Raw genomic sequence first — 14348 nt, 5'->3', positions numbered from 1 at the left:
CTATTTTTATGCCAAATTTGGTGTCAACTGACAAAGTATTTGCAGAGAAAATGTCAATGTTAATGTTTACCACGGACACACAGACACACGGACACACACACACACACACACACACACACACAGACAACCGAACTCCAGGTTAAAACATAGACTCACTTTGTTTACACAAGTGAGTCAAAAATCAGTCTGAGCGTCTGGTCATTCGGATGAGAAGATAAACGGAGTTCCCGTGTGCAGCACGCACTTTGCGCATTGAAAAAGAACCCACAGCAACAAAAAGGTTGCCAAATTATGTAGAAGACGCCCACTTCAATGGGTACGCAATATATAGCACAGAAACAGAATAGAATATGTCTTTATTACCAAGTGTACGGGGTCACAAGGAATATTGGGGGGCGGGAGGGGTGAGCGGGGGGGGGGGGATAGTACACAACAAGGTACGAACATAAATTGAAAATCATACACAAACACAGATACAGTAGAAATTAGGATACATGCATTTATCATTCTGGATTTGTTCGAGAGACAGGGCATTGACTGCTTTGGGGAAAAAGCTTGGCTATTGGCGAAGCGATTGGTTTTAGTCCTTACACTTCTGTACCGTCGACCAGAGGGGAGCATCTCTAAAGTCCTAAAAGCTGGATGTGATTCGTCCTGGCTGATTGATTTTGCTTTTCTGAGCAGCCGTTATTAATATATGTCATCTAGAGAGGGTAGATCAGCCCCGGTAATCTTTTTTGATTCCGAACTTTTTGAGGCGCCGAAGAAAGTACAGGCGCTGTTGTGCTTTCTTAACATTTATTTTTTCCCGTATTATTTTTTCTCCCATTTCAAATCGTTGGAAATGATTAGTCTGAGAAATTTAAATTCGCTGATGATCTCTACTTGCTGGTCTTTAATGACAAGTGGTGAGGGGGTCAGATCTGGTCTTCCTGAAATCTAAAATTAATTCTTTTGTTTTTGATACGTTGAGTTCTGAGTTGTTTTGATCACACCAACTGACAAGTTCCAGTACTTCTTCCCTATATTTTGACTCATCACTGTTCGTAATATATATATATATGCACACATACATACATCTATTTATGTATGTATATATATATATATATATATATATATATATATATATTTGTTTATTTATTCAGCGTGTTGAGTGATGCTGCTGGTGCAGTGTATGTACGAAATTGTGCAAACGCATTGACGCCTCCTTGTTAAACCGACACTGAAACTGGACGTGTCGACAATTTCTCTCTCAGAGATACTGAAGTAATCTTGTATTTTGTTTCCCTTCCTTCAAGACGATTCTGTTGTTTATTAGCATGTGTGTGTGTGTGTGTGTGTGTGTGTGTGTGTGTGTGTGTGTGTGTGTGTGTGAAGTAACAGCTAAACAACCACTCCGTTATTGGAAAATAACTTTGCAAAGATCAGGAAAAGAAATGTGAAATTGAAACCCATCAAACCGGAACTGCAATTTAGGGACATTTGAATTCTCTCTATGCGAGAGAGCCAGTTGTATTGCCTGATATGACTGCGGTTTCGTCCCATAATAATTTCTTCAGATATCATCGCACATGCTGTGAAATGTCATCTCGCATGTATATTGCATATAATGAAACAACAACAACAACAACAAAACCAGATCACTCTTGTACTTTCATTTGGACCCGAAATCCCCTCCCCTCCCCCTATCCTCCTCCCCCCCTCCCTTCTTTTTTTAGGGGGTGGAGAGGGGAGGGGAGGGGTGGGGAGAGTTAGACATTCTAAGCTTCTTTAAACTTTTTTTCCGTTCATATCACCCTTCTCTGCTTGCCATTATTCAGTTGTTGTTTTTTTCATTTTTAATTTTCTTTCTTTTTTTCTTGTTTTTGAAGGCTAATGTTAAACTTGTCTTACTGTCTCTGCGGAATCTTTTATTAAATTTGTGTTTTTCCCCGTTTGGTTACTAAAATCCAATAGCTTTGTTGATGATTTTGTTGTTGTTGCTTATTGCTGTAGTTGTTTTGTTCTTGTTGCTATTCGTTGTTGTTTGTTTTTGTTGTTGCTGCTGCTCCTGCTGTTATTGTTTCTTTTGTTTTTGCTGTCACTGTTGTTTTTGTTGCCTTTGTTGTTTCGTTGCTGTTGATGTTATTGCTTCTGCTGTTGTTATTGTTGCTATTGCTGCTGTTATTCTTTTCCGGGTTTTGTATAGCCCTGAATTTGTGAGGAAAGCCTAGCCCTGTCTTCTTTTGTTCGTTCCTTCTTAACTTTTCTTTTTCTTTTATTCGTTTGTTTTGTTTGTTTTTTTTCCTTGTCATTTCTTTCCTTTCTTTTTTTTCTTCTTTTTGTTTTTTCCTTCTTCGCTCGCACTGCCAATATCGCGGTCTTTTCTGTCTGTGTGTCTGGTTCTTCTGCCTCCTCCTCTTCCTCCGCTCACTCACTCGCTGCCCCCCCCACCCTGTCTCACCACCACTTGGGGGGCCTTCTGCTACTGCTGCTACTGCTACTACTGCTTCTACTACTGCTTCTACTGCTGCTTCTGCTACGTGGCTGGGGGTTTTAGCGGCTGACCTCTCAGACGGGTGTGGATGTACAACAGTTACAGAGGAAGGGAGGTGGGAGAGTCGGGAGGTCTTGAAGAGGGGGCGTCACCTCTTCCCCTTCCAGTACAAGCTCCCGGAAGGGATCCCCTGCTCCTTCGAAGGACCGGAAGCCAGCGTGCGCTACACGGTGCACGGGCTGCTGGCGCGCACTTCCGGGGCGGATATGACGACACAGCGTCACGTGACCGTCCTGCGAGACCTGGACTCCAAGCGAGACTCGGAGAAGCGGACCCCGTCGGTAAGATTTTAATTAATTTATTTTTCATTCATTTGTTTGTTTATTTACTTGTTTGTTTGTTTGTTTATTCATATTATTGGTACTTATATAGCGCCTATCTTCGGTCAAAGGCCAAACACAAAGTGCTTAACGAACACGGAGTCATTTGCACAGCAGGCCTCCGTGTGGGTAGAGCCGACTGACAGCTGCCTTTGGGTGCTCCTCGTTCGTTCCCTGTGTCATTCCGTCAGGTTTCAGTCACGTGGAAACGAATGATGAGCGCCCAGTGGCAATCGTCAGTCAGCTCTAGCCAGGTAGGCAGCCTGTTGTGCAAATGACCCCGTAAAGCGCTTAGAGCTTGGTCTCCGACCGAGGATAGGTGATATATAAGTATCCATATCAATCAATCAATCAAAAAACGTGCACCACACATATGTATATCTATTGGCAGCGTGAGCGTTGTTGTGTTATGTTGGTGGACCGATGGTGGTGGTTGTCCTTGTTGATGGTTTTTGTTGTTAATCTCCAGGGTGAGGTGCTGTTCCTGGTGGTGTTGGCAGTGTTAACAGAGCTGTGTGATTAGTGGTTTCTCCATTGCGGTGGGAATTCGTGTACAGCTTAGTCTTTTATGAAGGACTCTGACTCTCAAACTTGGCAGCAACATTGCACTTGCTCATCGTGCTGCAGCCCTGTGGGTTAGGTGGCCTTTGGGAGCCATCTTGACGCCGACTGTCCTAAAACCGTCTTGGCCGAGAGAGTGGGGATGTATCTTGGGCAAGACACTCTCCTAAAGCCCTCTTGGCCGAGAGAGTGGGGATGTAACTTGGGCAAGACACTCTCCTAAAGCTCTCTTGGCCGAGAGAGTGGGGATGTAACTTGGGCAAGACACTCTCCTAAAGCTCTCTTGGCCGAGAGAGTGGGGATGTAACTTGGGCAAGACACTCTCCTAAAGCCCTCTTGGCCGAGAGAGTGGGGATGTATCTTGGGCAAGACACTCTCCACTATAACCAAATTCTGGGCCAGATATATGGGACAGCAGTTGCTTCCTCTGCTGTTCTGTCGGTCTATAGTCAGACATGACTGACTGTCATATAGATGAACTGTAATGGGACGAAGCACAGTATCAAACAGTGTAAAATATCGCTTGTTTGTTTGACACATCAAAACAGACAGGTACATTTTAGTGTCTTCTTTACCACCTCATGGCGTATGCTCTTAATTCATGGTGAAGCTGTTGTTCTTTTGCTTCATCATCATCAGTATCATCATTTTTTATATTGTCATCATTATCATCATTACTGTTGTAATAACGATTATACATATATCTCCTTCCACCCCGCCTCTTTTCAAGAATATCTCCCTCCCATAGCCTTTTCACGTTCAGGGAATATTAGGTGGAGTTGTTCAATAACAATAACATTGTTATTGTATTGTATTGTATTGTATTGTACTTTTTTACTTCAAAAGATTTTCTTTTCTCTGTGTGAAATTCTGGCTGCATTCCCCTTTCAGTTGTTGTCGTTGTTTTATCTACCAGCAAGTGTATTTATTTTTACTATCAAAATGAATTTTTTTCTACATTATTGTTTTGCCGGGGATATCTCTTTTGTAGCCTTTCGACTTACACTAAGTACGCGTGTTGGTTCTTTTACGTGCGCTAAGCGCATGCTGCACTCCCACAGGACCTCGCTTTCTCGTCTCACCCGAATGACTAACACCCAGACCACCACTCCAGGTCTGGTGGAGGCGAGGAGGGTAAAAACCCCGCCCAGGTGAATAGAAAACTGAGGCATGGCCTGTTTTTCAGTCCATGTTTTGTAATCCACATCCTTTAGAAACAAGCTTTATTCAAATGTCATTCATAACCCTTTTTTTATGATGATGATGATGATGATGATGATGATGATGATGATATCATCATCATCATCATCATCATCATCATCATCATCTTCTTCTTCTTCTTCTTCTTCTTCTTCTTCATCATCATCATTTTCATCATCATCTTCATCATCCATCTTCTTATTATTATTACTATCATTATGATGATTATTATTATCATCCTGATGATGATCATCATCCTCTTCATCAGCCTTATTATTATTATTATCATTTTTATTATTATGATGAATGTTATCATCGTCAGCACAGTCATTGACCCCTGAATCTGGTTTTCTCCCCCACCCCATCACCCCATCACCCCAGCCCCGTCACGCCCTGGAGGACCACGCGGAGCGCTCCTTCTCCTCCACGTGCTGTCGCCCGGGGCGCGTGGCCTGCTCGCTGGCCGTGCTGAAGAGGTCCTACGTGCCAGGGGAGACCATCCGCGCTGACGTCCACATCCACAACAGCTCCATGCGAAAGTCGGGCATCTGCCGTCTACAGCTGAAACAGGTGAGGAGAGGGTGAGATGAAGGTGGGTTAGGGTGTGGTTACAGTGGGAGAAGGGGTGGGGTACAGGTAAGGTGAGGTTAGGGTGGGGTACAGGTAAAGTGGTGAGGTTAGGGTGGGGTACAGGTAAATGGTGAGGTTAGGGTGGGGTACAGGTAAGGTCAGGTTAGGGTGGGGTACAGGTAAGGTGATAAGGTTAGGGTGGGGTACAGGTTAGGTGAGGTTAGGGTGGGGTGGGGTACAGGTAAGGTGATAAGGTTAGGGTGGGGTACAGGTAAGGTGGTGAGGTTAGGGTGGGGTACAGGTAAGGTGAGGTTAGGGTGGGGTACAGGTATGGAAGTTAGGTTACGGTGGGGTACAGGTAGGGATGTGAGGTTAGAGTGGGGTACAGGTCAGGTGAAGTTAGGGTGGGGTACAGGTAAAGAGGTGAGGTTAGGGTGGGGTACAGGTAAAGAGGTGAGGTTATGTATGGGGTACAGGTAAAGAGGTGAGGTTAGGGTGGCGTACCGGTAGGGTGAGATTAGGGTGGGGTACAGGTAAAGAGGTGAGGTTAGGGTGGGGTACAGGTAAGGTGGTGGGGTTAGGGTGGGGTACAGGTACCTGTGGTAAGGTTGTGAGGTTAGGGTGGGGTACAGGTAAGGTGAGGTTAGGGTGGGGTACAGGTAAGGAGGTGAGGTTAGGGTGGGGTACAGGTAAGGTGGTGAGGTTAGGGTGGGGTACAGGTAAGGTGGTGGGGTTAGGGTGGGGTACAGGTAAGGTGAGGTTAGGGTGGGGTACAGGTAAAGGTGAGGTTAGAGTGGCGTACCGGTAGGGTGAGATTAGGGTGGGGTACAGGTAGGGAGGTGAGGTTAGGTTGGGGTACAGGTAAGGAGGTGAGGTTAGGGTGGGGTACAGGTAAGGTGAGGTTAGGGTGGGGTACAGGTAAGGTGAGGTTAGGATGGGGTACAGGTAAGGTGAGGTTAGGGTGGGGTACAGGTAAGGTGAGGTTAGGGTGGGGTACAGGTAAGGTGGTGAGGTTAGGGTGGGGTACAGGTAAAGAGGTGGGTTAGGGTGGGGTACAGGTAAGGTGGTGGGTTAGGGTGGGGTACAGGTAAGGTGAGGTTAGGGTGGGGTACAGGTAAGGAGGTGAGGTTAGGGTGGGGTACAGGTAAGGTGAGGTTAGGGTGGGGTACAGGTAAGGAGGTGAGGTTAGGGTGGGGTACAGGTAAGGTGGTGGGTTAGGGTGGGGTACAGGTAAGGTGAGGTTAGGGTGGGGTACAGGTAAGGAGGTGAGGTTAGGGTGGGGTACAGGTAAGGTGAGGTTAGGGTGGGGTACAGGTAAGGTGAGGTTAGGGTGGGGTACAGGTAAGGTGAGGTTAGGGTGGGCTACAGGTAAAGAGGTGTGGTCAGGATGGAGTACAGGTAAGGTGAGGTTAGGGTGGGGTACAGGTAAGGTGAGGTTAGGATGGGGTACAGGTAAGGTGAGGTTAGGGTGGGCTACAGGTAAAGAGGTGTGGTCAGGATGGATTACAGGTAAGGTGAGGTTAGGATGGGGTACAGGTAAGGTGAGGTTAGGGTGGGCTACAGGTAAGGAGGTGAGGTTAGGGTGGGGTACAGGTAAAGAGGTGAGGTTAGGGTGGGGTACAGGTAAGGTGAGGTTAGGGTGGGGTACAGGTAAGGTGAGGTTAGGGTGGGGTACAGGTAAAGAGGTGAGGTTAGGGTGGGGTACAGGTAAGGTGAGGTTAGGATGGCGTACAGGTAAGGTGAGGTTAGGGTGGGCTACAGGTAAGGAGGTGAGGTTAGGGTGGGGTACAGGTAAGGTGAGGTTAGGGTGGGGTACAGGTAAGGTGTTGAGGTTAGAGTGGGGTACAGGTAAGGAGGTGTGGTTAGGGTGGGGTACAGGTAAGGTCGTGAGGTTAGGGTGGGGTACAGGTAAGGTGGTGAGGTTAGGGTGGGGTACAGGTAAAGAGGTGAGGTTAGGGTGGGGTACAGGTAAATGGTGAGGTTAGGGTGGGGTACAGGTAAGGTGAGGTTAGGGTGGGGTAGAGGTAGGGAGGTGAGGTTGGGGGGGGGGTACAGGTAAAGAGGTGAGGTTAGGGTGGGGTACAGGTAAGGTGTTGAGGTTAGAGTGGGGTACAGGTAAGGTGAGGTTAGGGTGGGGTACAGGTAAGGTGAGGTTAGATTGGGGTACAGGTAAGGTGAGGTTAGGTTGGGGTACAGGTAGGGAGGTGAGGTTAAGGTGGGGGAAGGGTGAGGTCAGAGTGTCAGGGGATGGGGATGTGAGGGTGGTCCCGGTGTTGGTGGGGGAGGAGGAGGTGTGGGCGGGATGTGTTTTAGGGGGAGGGGGAGGCACAGGTAAGATGGTTAGGTGAGGGTGGGGTGAGGGTGGTTGGGTTTGAAGGTAACAGGGAGGGTGGGAGGGGGGAACAGAGGAGGGGGCGGGTAGAAGTGGGATGGTTGTGGAGGATGATAAGATGATTATTGTGGTGGTGGTGGTACTGACAATAAATGAAGATGATAATGGTGTAGATGAGGGGATGGATGAAGGAAATGAAGAATGGAAGGGGCGGGGGGTGGAGGTGGTGGAGATGGGGGGACAGGGGGGGGAGGGGGCATTGGGGAGGCTAGAGGGGGAAGATGGTGAGGTGGAGGATGTCTTGCCGCGACAACGGACATTGATGGTGTTTGTGTTATGATAATGAATGTGAGACTGAATGATGTCTATGATGTTGATGGTGATGATGGTGGTGACGATGATGATGACTGGAGAAAAGAATCGAATCGAAACGAAATTATTCTTTATTTCACGAGTGGAGAAAAGTAAGCACAGCCTCTTGTTTTACAACCAGCCCTCAAGGGCAAAACGACGAGCGACAACAACAACACCTGAAGAAAAACAAACACAAAAAAGGAAAAGGAAACAAACAAACAAATCATGCACACACATGAAGAAAGCGTAATTGAAAGAATGCACAAAACCTATTTATGTCCAAACACGCCTTGTGTTTTAAATACGTCGTCATGGTCAGTACATCTTAGGCCGGACAAAGATGTGTCGATCTTGAAAGAATCACGGTATTTGTGAAAATTAGTTTTAATTTATTATTATTATTATTATTGTTATTATTATTATTTCAAATTTGATTCAGTTCTTACTTTTCCTGGGATAAAATTCCATGACCAACTCAATGCAATGCTTGATACACATAAAATAATCGTACTGATCTATTTTTACCATTTATGCTGTCACCTTCACTGTAGCTAAGACTGTTGTTATCACCGTTGCAAGCGACATTCAACAAGTCCAAAACAAATCCGAAGAAACCCCCCCAAAACAACCAAACAACACAAACAAGTGTCCTCAAGACACGACCGCAAGCAGTGATCAAATGCGGGGACACAACTCTAGCTGTTTTTTTCCCCCCTTCTGTCAAGCTGATGAGATTCTGAATTACAGTTACCTCCCATAGTCTGTCAGATGGATATTTCTCTGTTCGTAGTTCTGGTGCAATGCGATGTGTGGTGCGCGTGGGAACTAATGAATAATCAACACTTGTGGGTTGATGTGTTTCATAAATAGCCATGGCTGGCTGAATTAACAACACACATGCATTCAAACACAGACGCGTGCGCATTATGAGTACACACACACACACACACACACACACACACACACACACACACACACACACACACACACACACACACAACAATGCATGAACAATCACACAACAACAATAACCACAACAATCACTACTACCACAACAACGACAACAACCACAACAACAACCACAACAACCACAACAACAACCACAACCACAACAACAACAACAACCACAACAACAACCACAACAATCATTACTACCACAACAACAACGACAACAACCACAACAACGACCACAACAACGACAACAACCACAAGAACAACCACAACGACAACCACAACAACAACCACAACAACAACCACAACAATCACTACTACCACAACAACGACAACAACAACGACAACGACAACCACAACAACAGCCACAACAACGACAACAACGACAACAACCACAACAACAACAACAACAACAACCACAACAACAACAACAACAACAACAACAACAACAACCACAACAACAACCACAACAACCACAACAACGACAACCACAACAACAACCACAACAACAACAACCACGACAACAACCACAACAACAACAACCACAACAACAACCACAACAACAACAACCACAACAACAACCACAACAACAACAACCACAATAACCACAACAACAACCACAACAACAACAACCACAACAACAACCACAACAACAACAACCACAACAACAACCACAACAACAACCACAACAACAACAACCACAACAACCACAACAACAACAACCACAACAACAACAACCACAACAACCACAACCACAACAACCACAACAACAACAACCACAACAACAACAACCACAACAACAACCACAACAACCACAACCACAACAACCACAACAACAACAACCACAACAACAACCACAACAACAACCACAACAACAACCACAACAACAACCACAACAACAACAACCAAGTGGTATGGGCCCAGTGGTGACGCATGCATCAGGAAGCAAGAGACTCTCAGGTCCCAGGATCAAATCCCACACTCGCCATGATTTTCTCCTCCTTCCACCTGACCACGAGTGCTGGTTTGGACGAAACACTGAGGTCCCGTGTGCAGCAAGCTCGCCAAAGAACTTGTGGGAACAAAGGGGTTGTCCCTGTAGAAAGATTCACTTTGATAGTGAAACAAATGTACTAGCAGTCAGAATTAAAGTGAAAAATACATGTGGCGCTGCACTGTAGGGGCATGCTCTCCCCGAGGAGAGCAGCCCGAATTTCACATAGAGAAATCTGTTGTGATAAAATGTAATACAATACAATACAATACAATTCAATACAATACAATACAATGCTAGTCAATCGATGCGAAAGTTGAAGAATCATTGTTTTATGAAACAGATCGTGAAAAAGGCAGTCGGCCCAAACAAGACTTTTAAAGACATGTAGACCTACTTCTGAACTGTGTGAATTCGTTTGTAAATTCTTCAACTGATCTGTCAAGAACTGTTCTGTTCCTGACATCTGGAAGAACTCTACTATCTGCCCCATCCCCAAGAAAAGGAACCCAACTGCACTGAATGACTACCGTCCAGTTTTGCCGACTTCAATTGTACTGAAATGCTTTTAAAAACGTTCTCCATTATCTGTTCATCTGTTGTCATTCACTTGACCCCTTCCAGGAAGTCTGCTTACAATCTACGAAGAAGTATAGATGGCGCCATTTTAACTCTCCTCCACAATGCTTTTATTCATTTAAATAATACAGGATATTTCATTTGCGTTGTTTTATCGTTTTTTTCTCCGCTTTCGATACGATACAACCAGTCTCAATGACTTGAAACTGTTAAACTTTGATGTTGATCCTCAGCACATTCTGTTGGTTGTAAACTTCCTACTCAGCAGAACCTGGAACAACCCCCCCTCCCCCCCCCCTCCCCCCTCCGCTCCCCATCACCCCCTTACCCTCCTCCTGACCACCGTTTCCCACAATCCCCCCTCCCCCTCCTGCCACCCTTCCCAGTTACTTTTCTACCCATGCTCTCCCCTTCCACGGTGCTGCAGAGGCTTGGCATCATGTCGGTGCACGCTGAACGTGCACTTGCTGGCCAGGCCACCAAACTTTTTTTTTTTTTTTTAATCCTCACAACAGCGCAATCTTCGACAATCTCCCCAAACTACGACAGAATCATCAGTAAAATGATGTTGGTCGTATAAAGGAAGAAGAAGACTCCATCTGTCTGTTTCCAGTCCATAAACTCTGCCCGCTGTTCCACAACTGCTGGTACACCTCAAGGCTCAGTGCCGTCCCCTGTTCTCTTTACCGTGTTCGCCATTGACTGCGAAGACACGCGGGAGACTCCTGTCATGAAATACTCTAACGATTCTGCTATTGAGGATATGTCAAACTCTGATACCATCTATTTTAGTAAAGTAAAAAATAATAATAGTAGTAATTTAAGTTATATTGCTGGTGTAAAGATCTGGATCTTCACGTTATTGATTTTGATAAAATAAAATAAATGATTACAGACTTCCGAAAATACTCATTCCCTGTACCACAACCGGTGATAGATGTAAAGGTGTTGAAAGAGTTAGTGATAATAAATACTTGGGAGACAATAAATCTTGTTCTTGACAAAAATGTTGACAATATAAACACGAATTTTTTCTTCTTTTTTTTCCGGAAATTAAGGAATATGGGTATTATCTGCAAGATTCTTCAAAGCTCTCACGGCTTCTGCATTGTGTCTGGGCTTCAGTTTCATTCATGTGCTGGTTTCAATGATTGGCTGTGACGTTGTTGTTGTTTCTCATTCACAAGCAAAGATGAGCATAAGCTTCATACAGAGTGGAGTGGTGGCCTAGAGGTAACGTGTCCGCATAGGAAGCGAAACAATCTGAGCGCGCTGGTTCGAATCACGGCTCAGCCGACGATATTTTCTCCCCCTCTACTAGACCTTCAGTGGTAGTCTGGACACTAGTCATTCGGATGAGACGGTAAACCGAGGTCCCGTGTGCAACATGCACTTAGCGCACGTAAAAGAACCCACGGCAACAAAAGGGTTGTTCCTGGCAAAATTCTGTAGAAAAATCCACTTCGATAGGAAAAACAGATAAAACTGCACGATAGGAAAAAACAGATAAAACTGCACGCAGGAAAAAAAAAAGAAAAAAAAAAAAGAAGGGTGGCTCTGTTGTGTAGCGACGCGCTCTCCCTGGGGAGAGCAGCCCGAATTTCACACGGAGAAATCTGTTGAGCTAAAAAGATATATAAATACAAATACACAGGGTAGGTCCGTAGGTGACTAATCAGACCAACCCAGGCTCTGAAGTGTCGGTGTCACTGCGGACAGGGGTGTTGGTGGAACTGTCCAGATACAGGTGGACTGAGTGCCTTCTCCCTGCGTTGCTAGCGTTTCAGAATGGCGTTGCTCCTCACAGGTTGTGACACCAGAGCGGACTCAGCTGCGCAATGCTGTGCGATCGGGGGCTAGAGCTTCCCTGTGTCAATGCCACAGCGCTTGAGGAAGGTCTTTAACTCTCTCCATACGAACGGCGAAGGAGACGACGTTAACAGCGTTTCACCCCAATTACCATCATCAAAATATTGCAAGCGGAAGGCTCTTATACTGAAGAGGTGAATGTTGACAAAGAATACCACAATTCTGACGACGGAAGCTAAAGGTTGGGTCATTCAGACACCCACTGGACATCCGAGGGGTCTGTGTAGAGGAGAAGAGAGGACTGGCCATACTGAGTGAGTTAAGGCATCTTTGCAGCGCTTGTTCTGGTGCCCGTGGGGGCGCTGTCCTGCACATACATCTTCATAGAGCAATCTCTTCGGGAGGCGCTCGTCGGTCTTGCGGACATGTTCGGCCCACTGGAGCTGGGACCTCGTCACTAAAGTGTGGTTGCTTTCTGTCCCAGATTTCTGAAGATCTCTGTGTCAGGGGTGTGATCCTGCCGGTTGACGTCAAGAATTTTCCTCCGGCAACGCAGATGGAGAGACTTGTTTTGCGTGCCTGAAGTATAATGTCCAGTTCCCTAAGGCATACAGCAGTGAGGGCAGAACGAGTGCTTGGTAGACCTTTATCTTACTTTGGGGGCCAAGTCCTCGACGGGTCCACACATTTTTTTGGAGTCTGCCGAAGGCTGCGAAAACGAGGACGATTCGGAGGGCGTCTTTCTCGTCCGCCATGGCCGACATGGACAGTTTCAGTTTCAGTTTCAGTAGCTCAAGGAGGCGTCACTGCGTTCGGACAAAACCATATACGCTACACCACATCTGCCAAGCAGATGCCTGACCAGCAGCGTAACCCGGGGGAATAAATAATAGATAAGCTTACATAAATAAATAAATAATAATTATAATATAGAAAAAGGTAGTAGTAATAATAATAATAATACTAATAAAATGATAATAATAAAAATAAAATAAATAAATAAATAAGACAACAATGGTGATAAATAAGCGAATAAATGTAAAACATGAAGACACACATTCACACATACACCCACACATGCATAACAGAAGTGCACCAAACATGCAGTTTCACAGATATGAAAGCACAGTCAAATTATATAAACGTACAGTGTGCTGCCAAGGGAGACAAACTTTTCAACAGCAGCTGATCTCTGTGTGTATGTCCAAGTGCGCGCTCGGGCGCGCGTACGTGCTGTAGTGTACAGCAATTACTGTTTCAGTTTCTAACGTAATACGTTATGTTTGTGTGTGTGTGTGTGTGTGTGTGTGTGTGTGTGTGCCTACCGCCGTTTTTAGAGGGGGTATTCATTAGCGGTCCATTGTTTGTTTCATGAAAATGAATACAAAATGAAAATGACAATGATAATAAAGACAAAACAAAAATCAGAATAAAACAGCTTTGCAACATCGCAGCCTAACATAAATGTCATAGTTGACTTGTCAAGCTCACTAGACGCCACGTTCATATATTAAGTCTGCTGAGTCTGATGAAGCCATGCAGCAGAGTGCAAACGGTGCTTGCTGTCATGTTGAACATGCAGTGGGTTGAAAGTCAGCCTATTGGTGTTGTTGTTGTTGTTGTTGTTGTTGTTTCTTCTGTTTTTTTTTTCCTTTTTTTCTATTTTTCTCAGTTTTGTTCTTATTTATCTATTTATGTATTCATCCATTCACTTATTCAGTTATTTATTTAATCTTTTAATCATTTGTTTATTTATTTATTCATTTATTTACTTAGTACTTTTTTTTATTCAACTATTCATTTTCTTTCTCAAGGTATGACACACTTTCTGACCTTCAACGCATAAATTTACATTAAAAAAAAAAGCATAATCATTTAACGCACACCTGTGCAGAGACAAGACATGTTCTTTATTATCGAGGATAATAGATAAGCACCAGCGCGCTTTTTTTCATCCAGTCCCCGCAGGGTCTACACTACACAAAACTATATTATATATGTCATTGCAGAGAGAGAGAGAGAGAGGGGGGGGGGGGGGGGGGGGGGGGGGAGGGGGGTAGGTAGGGAGGGATGTGGGCGAGGTGTACAATAAACATCTGCTTGCACGAAGCAGTGTCAAGTCAAAGTGCTCCGAACTTTCAA

General features: G+C 45.2%; 1 protein-coding gene across 2 annotated transcripts in view; it reads left to right on the top strand.

Moving 5' to 3' along the window:
- The window catches only part of LOC143281884 (arrestin domain-containing protein 17-like), a 94216-nt gene that overhangs the window by 53991 nt on the left and 25877 nt on the right, over window positions 1–14348 (top strand). The window contains exons 4-5 of one of the 2 annotated variants that reach the window (XM_076587159.1): window positions 2540–2817; window positions 4999–5187. In XM_076587159.1, the coding sequence (XP_076443274.1) occupies window positions 2540–2817; window positions 4999–5187 (467 nt within the window). The remainder of the gene's footprint in view (window positions 1–2539; window positions 2818–4998; window positions 5188–14348) is intronic. The other variant, XM_076587160.1, reaches the window with a different exon arrangement.

This window comes from Babylonia areolata, chromosome 5, assembly GCF_041734735.1.
Source record: "Babylonia areolata isolate BAREFJ2019XMU chromosome 5, ASM4173473v1, whole genome shotgun sequence".
NCBI classification, from domain to species: Eukaryota; Metazoa; Mollusca; class Gastropoda; order Neogastropoda; family Buccinidae; genus Babylonia; species Babylonia areolata.
Note: the sequence above shows the minus strand (reverse complement) of the source record. Positions and strands in the feature narration are given on the sequence as shown.